The 18,751-nt window shown below is 38.5% G+C and overlaps 1 protein-coding gene across 1 annotated transcript in view; it reads left to right on the forward strand.

The window, feature by feature from the left end:
- The window catches only part of abcg1 (ATP-binding cassette, sub-family G (WHITE), member 1), a 44,731-nt gene extending 26,225 nt beyond the window's left edge, over positions 1-18,506 (forward strand). The window contains exons 7-15 of the mRNA XM_052110074.1: positions 4,108-4,231; positions 4,376-4,490; positions 5,261-5,409; positions 5,659-5,760; positions 8,845-9,013; positions 9,703-9,803; positions 10,333-10,491; positions 10,695-10,813; positions 15,529-18,506. Coding sequence (XP_051966034.1) covers positions 4,108-4,231; positions 4,376-4,490; positions 5,261-5,409; positions 5,659-5,760; positions 8,845-9,013; positions 9,703-9,803; positions 10,333-10,491; positions 10,695-10,813; positions 15,529-15,757 — 1,267 coding nt within the window. The 3' untranslated portion in view covers positions 15,758-18,506. The remainder of the gene's footprint in view (positions 1-4,107; positions 4,232-4,375; positions 4,491-5,260; positions 5,410-5,658; positions 5,761-8,844; positions 9,014-9,702; positions 9,804-10,332; positions 10,492-10,694; positions 10,814-15,528) is intronic.
- Positions 18,507-18,751: the final 245 nt, after the last annotated feature.

Here is an 18,751-nt window from a genome sequence, read left to right on the forward strand (position 1 = left end):
CCCCTGAAAGAATAGGAAAGGGAAAGGACACCTTCCCCGACGCATCTGTAGCATTAAGATATCCCTAGCCACTTTTAACTCTATGATGAGAAACTTAGAGAGAGAAAAGGCTGCGGTTGGCCAGCTGGCTCCCATACAAGACATTTTGCCTGTTCCCGTATGGGTGCTGGAACCTAAGAGCAGTATATGACACCTTTTATTGGGGGCGTTGGGAGGGCTAGGTGCACGCAACAGCCTGCTTGCACCTGGCTCGGCAGCCACGTAACACGGGTTAGTGCATGCCGTTTTTTAAGTGGGACCCCTTGTGTCACTACAATCGACACACCGTCGAGTGAGTGACAGAAGGGGAATGTCATGGTTACTGTTGTAACCTCCGTTCCCCGATGGAAGGAACGAGACATTGTGTTCCCCTTACCACGTCACTATCCCTACCACTGTAATTGTGCCGTAACCGTATTCTCGGCTCCTCAGTGAAAACCTGCAAAAATGCTAATTTTGTCTGCTAACTTGACATTGGCCTTTTCTCAAGTCCAGAGGTATGCGAGGCTCTCAGAAGAGACCCCTTGTGTCACTACAATCGACACAAAGTCTCGTTCCATCCATCGGGGAACAGAGGTTACAACAGTAACCATGACGTTTTCTATAGGTTCCGTAACAACAGCGTCATTATCGTTAATATGATGTCATAAGAGTTTTTTCAGCTAAATGGGACACTTTCATGGCTCAAAGGAATAACATTGCTCTTCACATTAACCTAGTAGGCTCTGTGAGGTATCCATCATGCTATTTAAAGCTGAATTGTGTAATTTTTGCATTGTTAAAATACTTTCTCTCATCCCATCTTAATATGCAGAGTCAACTACTGTATATTTTTACACCCAAAACATTTACCAGTGGTAGACAGGGGGAGCATTCAGGAAACCTGTTTATAAACAATCTTTTTTGTTTCGATTCCATTTGGTGACGCAATTGGCAAACATAATTGTAACAGGTGTCTAAGAATTTAACAATTTATTAATTGTTGTTGTAATTTCTGTTGGTGCAGATAAATTTAGCAGAAGATTTTTAAGTTCGTAAAGGAGGTAGCGGGTTGTTGTGAGAAACAGACAACACAAGTTAGATATGAAAAGGTATGTAATTTGGTTTCCAATGAAAATAAACAGAATCAGAAAAGGTAATGTCAGTCAATTATACACACAGTTCAAACATGAAAATTTCCACTAGAGTGCACTCTTCTTTTACCCAAAACACACACAGATAATTGTAATGACAAAATAAAATAAAATAAATAAAATAATGAATAATGGAGTGGTGTTTTTTTTAAACTTTTTTTCTTAAACACTCTTCTCTCAAAATGTCACAACTGTCAATCGTTTGATTGAACAAGAACCTAAATAGTAATCAAATTTACCAATCAATTTTAGCTATGGATAACCATAAACCATCACGAGTGTTCAATGCTTTTCAAAGCACATATCAGTTTCTTATCAGTATCTGTATTCTTCTGTCAATCTTGAGGAAAAGAAAAAAACTCTATAGTCTCTAAATGTGAATTGTCTCGCTACAGCAAGACTGGAGAAGGAAGGAAAGGATATTGTCCTCTTCCTCATGAGTTGTTGCCCTTTCACCGTAATAGATTCTTTCACCGTAGTAGATTCGGGTGGCTCGCCATCAAACTTGAAATTTCTCACAGGATATCACAGATCATCACAATCCGCAGCACCAAAGACAAAATAGAAATACAAAGAAGAAAAGAAAAAGAAAGAGAAAACAAAAAACCTGGCCTCTATAATAATCGTCTTTTGCTTTCACCCAGGCGCGTCTCACAGGCCCGCATGGCCAGCAATGGCGTCGGTGAACAAGGAATATCCACACGATTCACTATAATCTCAGAGTAAAATGCAACTCAACATTCACTCAGCTTCTCCATACACTGCACGGTATGAAATGAACTAAATTAAAGTTTTTTCTACTTTTCTTTCAACTATATACTTCTAAAATTTATAGCGAAGATCGACTCACGTCTCCTCTCCTCTATGCTCAACTCTCTTTTTTTTTTCCTCGTTACGCAGGCGCGTCCACACACACACACACACACACGCACAGCGCATGATGTTGAAGCGTTCTCATTGGTCAATCAAAATTCAACTAATAATAACGGCTTTTCTTAAATCGCCCACTATTTTTCTTAAATCGCTTTTACACATCACTATTTTACCTTTATTAGGGAAATTAGATGTTAATAAATTGCGAATAAATTAAACTTAACTTCCTTTATTTAACCAGGGTTACATAATACACACTTCAGCATGGACAGTATCCAAGCAACAGCATTGACTTCTTGATTGAAGTCTTGATTGTGGAATGACATCATGGACTGTCATGCAGTCCTTTACAATGCTCTGCTTCAACATATCCGGTGTCTGATTAATATGGCTTTGATAGATTGTGGCTGAGCTTACGATCTAATCTCACCTCTTTAACCTTGTCTTGGCCTATTGTGTTATAGCAAGGACCAGGGGTGCATTTCCCAAAAGCATCGCTGTTAAGAGAAAGCGCTTTAACAGACACATTTTCTTTTGGAAAATTCTGCTTATATGTCCATGTTAATACATAAGTGTATTCTTTTATGTTTTTGAAGAGTGCTCAATCGTGTGTATGCTCAAATGTGTAGGGAAAACCACAAAGTCTGATGTAGAGGGAACACCCACTATTGCAGTGCAATGCATTTTTCGCATTACACTTTTTTCTTGTCTTCAGCAGCTTTCGATGTACGTCTAAATGAGCTATTATAATTTTATATCTGCTGAAGCTATTACTCCACCCCTGCATAACGTCATTAACGACAGCTCTATATTGTTTAACCAATATGGTTTGAATGACGGATTTGAGAAATCGTCGTGACTAGCTGATTAATTTCTTCAACAGTGCATCATACTATGGTAGATAAGCAGCGAATTACCCGGGGTGAGTTTCCCGTATAATGTCGTAACTTGCTATGTGCTGATTAGACATGCTTCTCAGATGTCTTAGTGCAATTACCTATTTCTCAAGAAAATAGCAAATTGCGTTTTGTGCCACTTAATTAATATACAATACACCCACAGTTTGCTTGCAAACACTCCCACTCCCACTGCGACCCACGCCCATTTGCACTTTGTGCTGGCACGGAAATTGCACTTAGTATTAGTGCTCTTAAGAAAGTTGGATAAGACATAGCACACAGTATTGTCGTGCTCATGATAATAGAGCCCCAAATTTATTAACTATGTTGGTAATGATGGAACTTGCAACCATAGTTGGCTAACGATGCTTTTGGGAAACTAACCCCCTAAACGGTTGTTCCCTGAATCTTTTCATGTTCAGATTATGTGTATTTCATATTTTTGATATATATACATAATAAATATTAAATATTATCTTGAATACATTATATATCAATGGTTGGCAACCTTTTTAATTTTAAGGCCCCACATTGTCCAAGACAATATTCAAAGGCCCAATTATGTAGACCAAGATATTTCCTCTGGCACTTCTGCTGTAATGATGACAAAACTGGATAATTTTTATTTTTATAGTAATACTTGCGTAGAATTTACAAAATGAATTATGTTTTCATTTCTGTAGCAATTGAAGAGTGTACACCTCCAAAGTTGAGTCAATGTAAGGGAGAAATACTGTAAGTGCACGACTTGCATGCGAAAATGAACAAGGAGGAATTATAGATATTATTTCGAATTTGTTGATCTTAAAAACAAACACTTTTCTGTGAAGTTTTTAGAAAGTAACTTAAAAATAAAGTTATTAGTAATCTGATTACTTTTTTGATGAAGTAATCAATAGTGTAATCTGATTATACTTTTAGAAAGTAGAAGTATTGGTAGTGGATTACTTTGAGTAACTCGAATAAGAAAGAAGAATAATTGAATAAAAAATGATCAAGAGACAATGCAGGCTCAAACCTGTATGTGTGCTATAAATGCTGTGCTACAGCTCCGACAACTGGTTTTGTTAATAATGCTTTAACTCAAATTGTTAAAATTGTCATTTTAGCAAGATCAATGCCGGTGCTTTCATCTTCCTTTTTATGTGTCTTTTTCTTTAAAGTGGACTGGACAGTTCATCTTGTTTTCAGGTGGTCTCGCTGATGAAAGCTCTTGCTCAAGGGGGTCGAACAGTCATATGCACAATTCACCAGCCTAGCGCAAAAGTGTTCGAGCTCTTCGATAAGGTGATCACTATTTTATACTCTGTCTAAGATTTAATCTACTGTAATTTGTGTTTCTTTTTTAAATTCATAATGTTCTTTATGCAAAACAATACTGAACCTTTTAGTGTTCAACTCTCACATCTTATTTTGAGTTTTTTTTTTCAGCTCTATGTCCTCAGTCAAGGCCAATGTATCTACCGGGGAAGAGTACCAAGCCTAATTCCTTATCTGAGAGAACTGGGACTCAACTGCCCTACCTATCACAACCCTGCGGACTTCAGTAAGAAAATATCAATCTCTGTAACAGGGAGCTAAAAATAAGCACCAATTTATTATTGTTAAAAAGCTTTTTCATATTCCCAGGTTAAATCTGAAGAGAAAACTGTAAGTGAGTTGAGTTGTGACTATCTGTTTGAAAACAATTTTCAATTTTGTTTGGTGATGCTAGAAATGACACACTTTACCCTTAAGAACTGCATCAATGTGCATGGCTTAAATCGCAATATAAGAGAAAAAAGTTCTACCAAAAAAATAATTATATATAATCTGACTGTCGCTATTCTAATAACTTCTAACAACTTTTAACCCTTTGGAAAATGAACTGTCAAAAGTTAGCTTTGGGAAACTAAATTATTTTGTTGTCAACTCTAGAACTCCATGTGGCATCACATTACTGCCGGTAAGCCACCCAAAATAAAATCCTAAAAAAAAGAATCTTGCAGTTTTTCTTGGAGATATTGTGAGTGACGCAATGACCTGCGCTGTTTTCCAATCAGCCAAATGATTCCTTTCACATAGAGACAAAATAAATAAATAAATAATAATTACATAATGCAAATACAGTTTTATAGCCCTTTAGAAATATATTTATAAATAATACATGTCTTAATTCACCTGCCATTGTAAAATGTGTTCAATAGTTAATTTTGGACCCTGTCTATACACAAATAAAACATAATCTACATGCAGGTGTTTAATATCCAGAGTCATGATGCATCCACCTTTTTTAGCTAATCAGTGTCTAAGAACTTGTTTCATTCATATCTCCAGTAATGGAAGTGGCCTCTGGTGAATATGGTGACCAAACGGCTCGACTTGTGAAGGTGGTCCAAGAGCAGAAGTGTGAGAAAGACTACAAAAGTGAAATGAATGGTAACGGGGTTCATAACCCCTTCCTGTGGCACAGACCATCTGATGATGTATGTACATAGAAATAGATAAAGCTGTTGTGTAACATAATGAAATGTAGGTTTAATGCTTTTGAGAGATGTAGATACTTTTATTATATTCTAAGTGTGAGATAATATCTGTAGTAAGTAATGTAGCATAAAATTAGATTATTATAATATGCATCACTAAGCTCATTAGCAAATGCAGCATTTGTATTATTGGATCAAACATACCATTTAGCAGATAATCAGTGTAATAACAGAAGTACTTCTCTCTAGGACTCTTCCTCGTCTGAGGGTTGTCATAGTTTTTCTGCCAGCTGCCTGACACAGTTTTGCATTCTCTTCAAGAGAACCTTTCACAGCATCATGAGAGATTCGGTAAGCAGCACTGCAATCTAGTGGAGAGGTCCAGCAGTGCAAAATGCTCCACGAGAGCATCGGGAGTTATGCAACAGGAACAGAAGATAGGGATATCATATGTTTAGTTGAATTAAAAAAAAAAAAATCTGCTTTCTATCCAAAACATATTATTTTCTAATAATAGTAGCAAGATCATGAAAAGTGCAATAAAAAAATAAAACATGTAGTCAGGGTTAGTCATCATGCTCTCCCTTTTAATTTATTAGTTGGAATTTGAATTGAATTGTCCATGCCCACAGGATGTTGAATTGGAATAAATTCAACAGTCAAAGAAGTTAGGATTTTAAGTCCAACACAACACCAAAATTGGCAAGAGAAGCCTGCTTCATGTTGTTTGGCTCCATTTTGTATACTAATTTAATATAGCACATTCAGGTCATGTCGGAATGATTGTATTTATTTGAGCACACCTAACACCACATAGTTGGAATTACGAGTGGGAAACTCAGGATAACCGACCAACTACACAAGTTTAAAAAAGAATAATTAATGTAAGTGATTTTATAAAATTATAATGTGACAGATAAAGGTTGGGCAAGGAGGAGGTGGGAACAAGCAGAACAGTCAATGTAAAGTTTAATGATTAAAAACTTAAATCCAACTTAAACAAACATGCAATGCGGCCACGTGCATTTCTCTCTCTCGCTGATCAGCCGATTCAGCGCTGGCCATGCTCCATCACGGCCACGCCCTCCTCGTTGTCAAAAATAAGCTTCACATTTCTGCTTTTAAACCCTATAAAATATTGTCCCCATTCACTTCCATTGTAAATGCCTCACTGTAACATAGATTTTTGCTCTTTTTAAAGAAATGAAGGGACAATATGAAATTATTTTTTTTTGTGATAATCTACATTATGTCACAAATGCTGCTGCTGCTGCTAAAGAACATTATACATACACACACACACACACACACACACACACACTCACACACACGCCACACCAGTCAAAAGTTTATAACACTTACTCATTCTTTATTATATATTATATATTTTTTCTCTCTCCACATTTTAGAATAATAGTCAAGTCATCAAAACTATGGAATAACATAAATGGAACAATGGGAATTATGTTCCCATAAAATCCAAAAGAAATCAAAACGGTGTTATATTTTAGCATCTTCAAAGTAGTCACCTTATGCCTAGAATATGCAGACATGTACTCTTGACATTTTCTCAACCAACTTCCTGAGGAATCACCCTGGGATGATTTTAAAACTGTATTGAAGGAGGTTCCATCTATGTTGGGCACTTATTGGCTGCTTTTCTTTATTACTTACTTTATTACTTACTTAGGACAGTCCCAAAGCATATGAAATCAAAGTGTCCACTCATCCAGGTCCACAAAAATTGCAAGACGGGTGGGGTGATAGACCCATAGCATATCATATGCGTGTGGTTAGATATGCCCTGTGAATAACTATTAATAAATTTTGATAAGTGTTTGTGGACACATGGAATGTATTATCCCATGCTGTATCCCATTCGATGATTCTGTTAGAAGTGTTCAGATCCAATAACCAAGCTCTAGCTTTAGGGAAATTATCTGTAGTAAGATTTAAAAAGCAAAGATAATAATAAGAAACAGTTCTTGTGCTCGGTGCATTGCAAATCCAATTCACCACCAGGTGATATTGAAGATTTGTACCCCAAGGTACCTTATGGGCCTTTAACACAGCATGTAATTTAAAATATAAAAATAAAGTGCTATGCAAAATATGACTTTATTAAAATATTAGAAGTATGAGTGTGCCATATAGTTTTAGATGAAAAACAAGCTTCTATCTTTTTAAATATTTGGAGAGTGTAGGAAAGTATAGGACCATAATATAATGAGCACTTATTGTGTGAAAGGCCTGAAAATAAAAAATCTTGCAAACGAATTGGTGAAATGCGCTCTCTTTCTATTTGTTTCCATGAAGACTGTGAACAAGTATCAAACAATTTCATGACTGAGAGCAGGATAAAGGACCATTGATACCACTTAAAATTAGGGCAGCCCAATCCACCTTTTATTTGACTTCTTTGAATTGTAGACCACTTAATGCGTGGACGCTAACCATTCCAAATATATTTTATCAGTACAGAATCTAGCTTTTTCCAATAATTTACTGGTGGGGTGAGAGTAAGCATAGAGCTAATAAAATTAATGCAGGGCAGAATATACATTTTTAGTGTTGATATTCGGGCAGATGGTTCAGAAGTGTCCGAGAAGAGTCCACCAGTAGATATCCTGGCCATAGGATTAGTGTATAGAGTTTGTATAATTCTAATAAACTGGTCACCAAAATTTTACTTTTTCAATGTATACCATAAATAGCACCATTCCAGCCAATCAAAGGCTTTTTTGGCATCAATAAATAGGAGGCCGCTGGGTGTTTCTAATTTCCTGGATTTGGTAACAATCGTCGAACATTTTCTGAAGCCAAACGTCCCGTAATAAATCTTGTTTGATCTATGTCAGTTCATTTATGTATCACTGACTATAGACGTCTGGCAATAACGTTAGCATAAATCTTTACATCATCGTTAATCAAGGAGATGGGCCTGTAATTAGAACAGTCCGAATGATGTTTGCCGGGTTTAGGTAAAACCGTAATTAGAGCTGTATTGAGGTCCTTGTGAAATGGCCTTTGAATATGGCCTCATTTATTGTGCATAACAAAATGTGGTCTAGTAGATCCCACAGTGCCAGGTATAAATCTATGGGGAGGTCATCGATTCCAGGGGACTTTCGTTTTACTTGAACATAACACTGCTTTATGTAGTTCTTCTAAGGTCATTTCAGAGTCAAGGCTGTTAGCTTCCTCCTTTGAAAATATGTTTAAGTTCAACTGATAAAAAAACATATTTAACTGGTCAGTGCTGGGTTGCATTTCTGACGTATATGATTTTTCAAAAAACGACAAATGTTTTGTTGATGTCTGTGGGATTCAGGACTTTATTTGGCATTCAAAAGACATTCTTAATTACATTTCAAATAGCACACCATTGTAAGCACATGAATAAGTTGATTTGAAAATATTTTTGTACCTGTCTAGGTGCTGACCCACTTGCGCATCATCTCTCATCTTGGGATTGGAATTCTGATCGGTCTTTTATATCTGGGCATCGGTAACGAGGCTAAGAAAGTCCTTAGCAACTCTGGTTTCCTGTTCTTCTCCATGTTGTTCCTCATGTTTGCAGCTTTAATGCCCACTGTTCTCACGTGTGAGTGTTTTTAAAATAAATGGCCAATTCTAATGAAAGAATATCTTTGATGCACACTTGCACTTGTACTTTGTAGAACAATTCAGGGTTCCTTCTGTCATGGGAACCTCAATATATCAGGGAATTGTGCTTTCCAGGCCTTGAAAATTCATGGAAATATCTCCAATGAATACACAATATTAGATATGCTCTGGTCCAAAATATTTTTCAGGCTTTCATATCCCTTGTCTCTTAAAACTTGCTTGCAATCCATTTACTTCACTTGATTTTAAGTCTGATTTGAGAGCAATTGTTTTTTTTAATTGGCTTTTATTATACAGTATACCCTTTTTTCTTTTTTTTTTTTTAAATATTTCTTTTTTTTTAATTGATGCTTCTTTTCACCAAGGATGAATTAAATATACTTAAATATACCCAAAACACTGCCAAGAACAATAGTAATGTTGTAAATTAGTATTACTGTTTGAAATATTGTTTATTATTGCTTTTGAATTGGTCTATTATATATAAAAAAACATTCTTATCCAGTAATCACTGGAACAGACATGGAAAAGTCATGGAAATGTGTTGATATTTGTGTGAACCCTGACTATCGCTGTAATATGAAAACACTTGATGATAGATGATAGACTTGATCAAATGACAACAAGGAATGCATGATAATCTTCTCCTCCTCATTGTTATTGCAGTTCCCCTAGAGATGGCTGTCTTTTTGAGGGAACACCTGAATTACTGGTACAGCCTAAAGGCATACTACTTGGCCAAAACCATGGCAGACATCCCGTTTCAGGTAACAGTCTTCATGTAACAAATGAGACATCCAGTTACTTCTCAGGTTTCCTTCTGTAAAACAGTTTGCTCATTCATGGTGCTTAACAAGATATTAATCAAATGGAGAAGTATGGAGTTTATCTTGAGTTTTTCTCGAAGTACAATGACAAACAGAGAGAGAGAGAGCATAAATGGCAGGGGAATCACTAAGATGGTATAAACATGTTATCGGAGCTCAAAGGGGATTTACTTTTCAGGTCAGAACACCATTCACCCAAAATAGACAAATCTAGCAGCCAGTAACATTACATAAGCAGGCTTTGCTTTCCCCATCAGAAATGTCCCTTACTGTATTTATCAAAAATAATTATTCTCCTATTTTTTAAACAAATAACATATTGGATGTTTCATTGTTGGAGACTTGGATTCATTTATCTGATGAACTAAAATGGCCGATATTCTTTTGGACACCGATACATTCTTTCGTTTGTTTCCCTGATAAAAATTGTAATTGGTATATCAGCAGAATTTTTTTTTGTGGTTCACAGATTGTGTTTCCAATGGCCTACTGCAGTATTGTGTACTGGATGACGTCTCAACCTTCAGACGCAGTCCGCTTCATTCTTTTCCTGGCTTTAGGGACACTCACGTCACTTGTGGCACAATCACTGGGACTACTAATAGGAGCAGCATCCACATCTTTACAAGTATTTTTTTTACTTTTTATAAATAAATATATTTTCATGGGAAATCCATTCTGTATCTATCATACATGACTGTGTTAAAATTTCAAGTATGACATTGTATTGGAATCCATTATTCTATCTGTCAAGTACTTTCGTTATATATTTGTGAACAATCAATTCTTTCTAATATAATATAATGATACAGTATTGTATTTCTTTCACAGGTAGCCACTTTTGTTGGTCCTGTGACAGCCATACCTGTGCTACTATTTTCAGGCTTTTTTGTCAGTTTTGACACCATCCCAAAATACCTCCAGTGGATATCATACATTTCCTATGTCAGGTAAGGCATCTCATTGACAGCCAAATGAAATACTTTGTATAGATGTTTTACACTATTTACTTCCTTAACAAATATTCCTGGTTTTATAATGCAAGATTTATAAGTGCACGTGATTCAAAGAAACAACATGTTTGCTTGGGTTTACTGAGATTACAAAGTCGTTATTTTCTGGACTATGTTTTCAGTGAAAAACAAAGTAGTGTGATGCACAACATTTAAAATTCTTGTAATCAGATTATGGTTACTGACATTCAATTCAGTTGATTACTTTTAAATACATTACTTAAGTTACACATATTTCTAAAATAACTTTATTTATAAAGAATACATTTTTAACATTATGTTAGTCTGTTTGCAATTCTGAGACAGCTGAAGGAGGTGTGCCTCCCTAATTGTAAGGCAGAAACGTATGGCAATATAGACTGTAATGATGAGTCAGCAGAGTTGAGATCCATATGCAGCTTTTAATAACAATAAACAGTAATATAGAAAGGCAAGGGTCAATCACCATCAACAGTAATATCCAAGGTAATCGAGAGAGATCAAGGCAGGCAGCAGAATAGCACAGGCTATATCCAGGTAAACAAGGCAGTAATGGTAGGCAGGCAACAATGGGTCAAAACAGGGTGAACAGTCCAGGATCATACACAGGTAATGCAAAAACACAGAGAAATGGCAAAACAAGACTTTTCAATGAGAGACGTTTGAGTCTTAAATAACTGAGAGGATTGGAAACCGGTGAACAGGTAATCATTGACAGGTACGGGGGATATGGGGACATGGAGTCCAGAGAGTTAAAGTCAATCCCCAGGTGATGGATCCCTCTGGTGGTGAGCGAGAGGAACAACATAGGCGGAATTCATGACAGAGCACCCCCCCACGAGCGGCTCCTGAAGTGAGGGGGCAGGAAACACCGGAGTCCCTTAGAAACCAGGGAAGATCAGGTAGATGAGCAGGGAACCAAGGAAACCAGAGCAGGTCAGGCAGATGGCCAGGAGATCAAGGGAGCCAGAGCAGGCCAGGCAGGCAGCCATGAGACCAGGGATACCAGAGCAGGTCAGGTGGATGGCCAGGAGACCAAGGAAGCCAGAGAAGACTAGACGGATGGCCACGAGACCAAGGGGACCAGAGCAGATCAGACAGATGGCCTGGAAAAGCAAAAGACCAGAGCAGATCAGGTGGGTGACCAGGAGACCCAGAAGACCAGAGTGGATCAGGTGGTTGGCCATCTTATGGCAGGGACAGGATCAGAAGACCTGGTTGACGACCATAGAGCTGAAACAGGGTCATGAGGCCTGGGTGGTGACCACAGACTAGAGACTGAAGCCATGGAATGCAGAGCCATGGGAGATTCGAGGGATGAAGCCATGGAAGGTGGAGCCTTGGGAAGCTTGAGAAGCGGAACCATGGAAGGCAGAGACGGTCGTGAACATAAACGGAGTCTCAGGAGCAACCTCTGTGGTCGTGGATATGAACATATTCTCGGGAGCGACCTCTGTGGTCGTGGGCATGAACAGAGACTTGGAAATGACCTCTGTGGTCGTGTAGATGGGCAAAGACTTGGAAAAGATTTCTGTGGTCGTGAACACTGGCAGAGACTTGGAAACAGAAGCCTTTTCCCTCCTCCTCCTCCTCCCGGCCAAAGTAGGCAAACCAGGCTTTGGGGCAGATGAGGCTGACAACGCTGGCTCTGGGACGGACGAGGCTGGCAACACAGGCTCTGGGACGGACGAGGCTTCCAGCTCATTGACCATGGCAGGCTTAGGCATTGGCTTGTTGGCCGTGGCAGGCAAGGGCACTGACAATTTGTGGGAAAGAGTCTTTGTGGCCCTACGCACCGATAACAGTGGAGGCTAATTCAACTTGAAGACAAGGGCCGTGAAGGCCTTCGAGTGATGAGTAGCGTAAGGCTGGACTGTGGCATGGAGCAGACTCAGACATGTCTGTGACATGTCATGGAACAGGGTGAGGTTTGGCTGTGACATGGTATGGAGCAGGCTGAGGCGTGGCTGTAACATGGCATGGAGCAGGCTGAGGCGTGGCTGTAACATGGCATGGAGCAGGCTGAGGCGTGGCTGTAACATGGCATGGAGCAGGCTGAGGCGTGGCTGTAACATGGCATGGAGCAGGCTGAGGCGTGGCTGTAACATGGCATGGAGCAGGCTGAGGCGTGGCTGTAACATGGCATGGAGCAGGCTGAGGCGTGGCTGTGACATGGAGCAGACTCAGACATGTCTGTGACATGGCATGGAGCAGGGTGAGGCGTGGCTGTACCATGGCATGGAGCAGGATGAGGCGTTGCTGTGACATGGCATGGAGCAGGATGAGGCGTTGCTGTGACATGGAGCAGGATGAGGCGTTGCTGTGACATGGCATGGAGCAGGATGAGGCGTTGCTGTGACATGGCATGGAGCAGGATGAGGCGTTGCTGTGACATGGCATGGAGCAGGATGAGGCGTTGCTGTGACATGGCATGGAGCAGGATGAGGCGTTGCGGTGACATGGCATGGAGCAGGCTGAGGCATGCGGTGACATGGCATGGTATAGGCTGAGGTTTGACTATGATATAGGTTGGAGCAGAATATGTGGCTGTGACGTGGCGTGAAATGGCTTCAGACGTAGAAGACTTGGAATCCGGGATTGGGATTGAGAGAGGAGGCTCCCCCGAAGTGAGTGTTTCTAATATCAGCCTCACATATTTCCGCTCACGTGTAATCTCCGGTCTCTGGCAATTCCCTCCACTGGCATGTTGTGAGTCCGATTATGTATATAGATTTAAGAGCGGCATCATCAAAACCTGTGTGGGTGGCAATGGTGGAAAAGAAATGGGAGTTCTTCCTTATTGATAAGTCTGCCTGGCTTAGTTGAACAAAGAATGCTGCTAGATCCATGGTGAGATAAATTGTTCTAGATGAGGCTGGGTGTGCCACTGGGTTTGATGAAGGAGCTGAGACCTCGGTAGTTAATTGAAAAAAGCCGCTGGATCTGTTTGTGGCGAAGTCTTCTCTAATGATGAGTCAGCGGAGTTGAAATCCATATGCATAACAATAAAAGTAGTAATACAGATAGGCAGGGGTCAATCAGCAGAGAGAGAGAGAGAGAGAGAGAGAGAGAGAGAGAGAGAGACACTTAAATAGCTGAGAGGACTGGAAACAGGTGAAGAGGTAATCATTGACAGGTACAGTGATTATGGGAGTCAAGCGAGTAAAAGTCAATCCCCCAGATGATGGATACCTCTGGTGGTCAGCAGGAGGGACAACAAAGGCGGATTTCATGACATAGACATCGTTTAAATTTGTTTTCTGTAAAAACTGTTTTATAAAGTAACATAGTAATTCATTATCTTATAACGTTTTCATGAAGTAATGAGTAACGTAATCTGAATAAAATTTTTGTAACTGACATAACACTGCAAACCAGAGGTGGAATTCAGCAATTTCTAGAGATGCTGCAATGTCTTTCTTTTAACATAATAACATACTTCCAATACAAATTAATATAATCAGCCGACAGGCTGTCATTATTTAAAAATAAACCACTCAGGGTGATACAGCATCCTGATCACACTGTCAGGGTTTATTTTGCCAAAACTACCAGCTGGCTGTACATTACCGCATACAGTATATACTGTAGCATACCTAAACATGTTTCCGGTTTGATACAATCCCACCCTGCATTATTTTTAGCGAAGATTTAGTTTCACGTGGAAATATGCCACATTATGGAAGTTATGTCATGAGAACTCTCAGAAAGATTTAGCATGTTAATTTGGGTATGACATATTGTTAGGATATTGGACTTGGCGGACTAGATCTGCCAACGCTGCTGCTGCTGCTGCTGCTAGAAAATACTCAGACATACGGAGTTAGCATGTGGACATGCTGCTGCTGCTGCTGCACAAATAGACATTCCAAACAATCACCCAACAAAGCAGGGAAGCTTCATAAAACGTATACCACATAAACACAACACCAAACCAAGCAGATCTATCACAGAGACGTGTACTGCTGCTGCTCCGAAGAGCATGTATGCTAGCTAAGTGTGCCTTGGCTACAGGCCATATGACATAATGCTAATGAACTACATTTCTATGTAAGTCTCTTGCTGCTGAGCTGAATATCTTTATCGGCTAGTGACCTAACTAATAATGGTTCCTGAGCCAGGACAACACTGAGATTATTACAAATTGACCAGATAGACTAAGTGTGGATTAATTTAATCTAAGGACACAAGATAGCAATGTTGCAGATTTGGCTAAGGCTTACCTTGTTAAAGACATGCTTATATGTGTCCTGGCCAAAAGCAGAGCTTACTGTGCAAGCTGGCAGAAGAAATACCTCAGCAGACCACCTGAGCAAATAGCATTTTCAGGGAAAAACTCTCGCTACGTGCTGCAAAGTAACCATCTTATCTGTAAAACTGCCCCTATAAATGTTAGTAAAAGAAAGAGAATCAAGTTCATTGGCTATCTGATTACAAGTCAAAGGACCAATCATCTTACACCATGGGAGCAGTTTGGATTAACATGTCAAATGTGAGTGAGCCAGTTGGCTAACTGATAACAATTCAAACCCCATATGGTTTCATGGCTGAACTTTGGTCATTTGAGTATGTTGTGTCATGCTGTCTTTAACGTAAATATACCAAAACAAAACACCCAAACATCCAATAGCTCAAGTGGTATCCTTCTAAGCCATTTGTCTTCTGACTTTTAGGTATGGTTTTGAAGGAGTAATTTTGTCCATCTATGGGCTAGATCGTGAGGACCTGCACTGTGATAAAGATGAGACGTGCCACTTCCAGAAGTCAGAAGCCATTTTAAAAGAGCTGGATGTTGAGGATGCAAAGCTCTACCTGGACTTCATTGTGCTAGGCATCTTCTTTGTGTCACTCCGTCTGATTGCATACTTTGTGCTCCGCTACAAGATCAGTGCTGAGAGGTAGACAAGTAGAAGGAGTGGTGGAGAAAGAGAGTGCTGTCAAGACTTTCATGCCCAGTGAGGGCTAGGCAGAGAAAGACAAAGCAGAGGGGGCCTGTTCCCTCAAAGAGAACCATAGTTTTTTTGTGCAGGACTGAGCCAGGTTTTTCAAAAAATTGGACCGAATCCTGGACTGAATTTGAAGTACAAGTATGTAGGTGCCTAGCATTTGCATGTGTTTATATGGAGAGAAAGCTTAGAATGCACTAGTTTTGGGACACAACCAAACATCTGCATCAACAGTTAAAGCAACATTACATTTACACATTTGTAAGATGCTTTTATCTAAAGTGACTTGCAGTGCATTCAAGCTATACATTTTACCTATACGTGCGTAGGAATACATCCCTTGACATAACGCCATGCTGTACCAGTTGAGCATCAAACCCACAGTGAAGAAAACTCAAAGCCCATGAAGGGTGTCATTAACAGCACAGTTTAGAATTTAACTGGAATTTGTAATGCCTGACCCTGTGCTAGTTTGTGACATCATATTGGAGAGCTGGAATCGTTTTTTCTTGATGAAAGTTGAGCACACAAACATAGCTTTTATTCCTTTTTTCCTATTCTGTTCAATGCTGTCATGTAAAAGGCATATTAATTCTACTGTGTTCTACCTTGGCATTCCATCTACACTACTGAAATGTCATTGTTCTGCTGTTCTTGTAGAGGAACTGAGAAAATGGTCTTCATTCTTTTAGGTGCAACTGAGTTATGAGCTGGTCTACTGATGATTTACCTATTAGAGAAACCTTGTTACAGATAAAACTATTGCTGGATTTACTCTTTTTATGCTATTTTTAATTTACACTTAAGAAAACCTGAATGGAAATGCTTGATATGTGCATAAACTCAAGATGTTCTTAAAAGTTTATGTGCTTGGCAAAGATGGATTTTCTTAGTCAAAATGTTGATGTGACTGGCCAAATGAAATGTCCGGCCTTGGCACACAATTCTTCGAACACAGCCCTTGACCTTCGGAAGTGTTTAACCCACAGCTGGTCATTACAGTGGGTCCTCACAATCCGCCAGAACAGTTTTGAATGCGGGCGCTCCCAGGTATATGGAGGCTGAGGGTGTAAGTTCATAGCAGCCATTTCAGCCCTCATTACATGAGATATTGTACTCATTCTGCGGCATCGCCTGTCAGAAAATGTAGTCTTTCTTCAAGAAATGCGCTTAAAATAACTTAACATTTAGATGGAAACCCAGCTTTTGATGTGTGAATTATATGTTTTATACCTTCTAGAACCCAAAAGAGAGTCTGAAGTCCAATATTATTAGATCTCATCAGATTTAAAAGGGGAATAAAAGATCAACTAGGTGTGTGAGTTGCCTGCTTAAAAAAATTAAAGATGAAGTTTAATTTTGCTCTACTAGCATCACCAAACGAAATACCAAAAAAAAATAACGGTCTCAAACAGGTCTCCCAAACACACCTTACTTCCCTTACACCCTGCTCCCATCTGCCATTGGTCGAACAAACAGATTTCCCTGTGCCTGTCTTGATTAGTTAAACCAATGTTACTATGTAAAACGTTTTGTTTGAACAAACAAAGCAATACTCTGACTGTGCCAGAGAAGGCAAATTAAGCTACGACTGGCTTATTTATAGTTATCTTTTCAAATTTAGCTTGGAAAACTTCTGAAAAAATTACACACTTCTCCTTTAAGGCACAATACAACATATTTGACCAATACAGCAATACAGTTTTCTGCATGTAATTAATTGTCTGTGTAATTGTCTATGAATTAATGGTGCCACAATATGCATAGTAAATCTCATAAACCATCCTTGTATGCAAATTCTTGCTGCTTATCCAAAAAAAAAAAAAAAAGAATTTTCACAAAGCAAAGGAACAATATTAAACTAATATGAGGCTGGTTTTTCATCATTTTGTTAACAAACCCAAAATTTCAAACAAATTTTATTAAACCATAAAATGTTCTTTAGATCAGTCTTTTTTTATTAAAAGCTCTCATTATTTTACACCATACTAAATGCTTTTCATTTTTCCAATATACACAGATTTCAAGGTCACGTTAGTTATCATGAAGGATCTCACACAGATTCGTCTATTGATCCATTCACGTGGCATACTTACATGTCACCCAAACAAGTTTTAATCATGTTACAGGGATGCTGTCATTGATGAATGCTATTTTGTTTGTTGACATCTATGCACAGTTTTCATACTTTCTGGTTCTGGTTTTGTATGTAACTGCAAAGTCAATGCAAAAGTGAAAATGTGACAAAAATGAAGCAGATTGTTATTTATTATCAGTGTTTTTGTGTTACTGTAAATGTTAAAATTTGAGTATCCTAAGTTACCTCTGAGCTAGGTCCCCAGAGTATTTTTCACAAATTGTTGCAAACATAATGTGAATGCTGGGCTGCAACTCAAGTGTTCTGACCATTCCAATTTAACCAAACCTTTGCTGTGGAAATTAATTAAATCAGTTTTGAACAATGTTTGATATATATTCGATCTCTATTCTGTTTGTACTTAAAATGTGGGGCAGTAAAAAAAAGATATATTTTTTATTGTTTGCCTCTTTTAACTGTATATTAAACTTAGAATCCAAATGAAAGAAATGTTCATAGACATTCAATATCTTTAGGGCTCTATTTTAAAAGTAATAAAATGTTCTGGCTCTGAAATGGTCTACTTGCTACAATAACCTTCAGTAACAAAAAATCTGATGTAACAATAACATGTACAATATAATCATAAAATGCATTATTTTCAAACTGATTGTTTAAATAAATGTTGGTTTTTTTTTTAAATCTGGGCGCTTCATTTTTAGGGCGAAAATATGCAATATATGCAGTTCAGTTTATTTCAAGTGTTGGGATTTTCTAGCTGCAATGCGCAGTATAATAATTATTATGAAATGTTAGTGTCCTCATTAAGGGCAATTCTCATAATATTTTGTACACTGTGATTTTAGAGAAGCA

Source organism: Xyrauchen texanus, chromosome 38 (genome assembly GCF_025860055.1).
Source record: "Xyrauchen texanus isolate HMW12.3.18 chromosome 38, RBS_HiC_50CHRs, whole genome shotgun sequence".
Lineage (NCBI taxonomy): Eukaryota > Metazoa > Chordata > Actinopteri > Cypriniformes > Catostomidae > Xyrauchen > Xyrauchen texanus.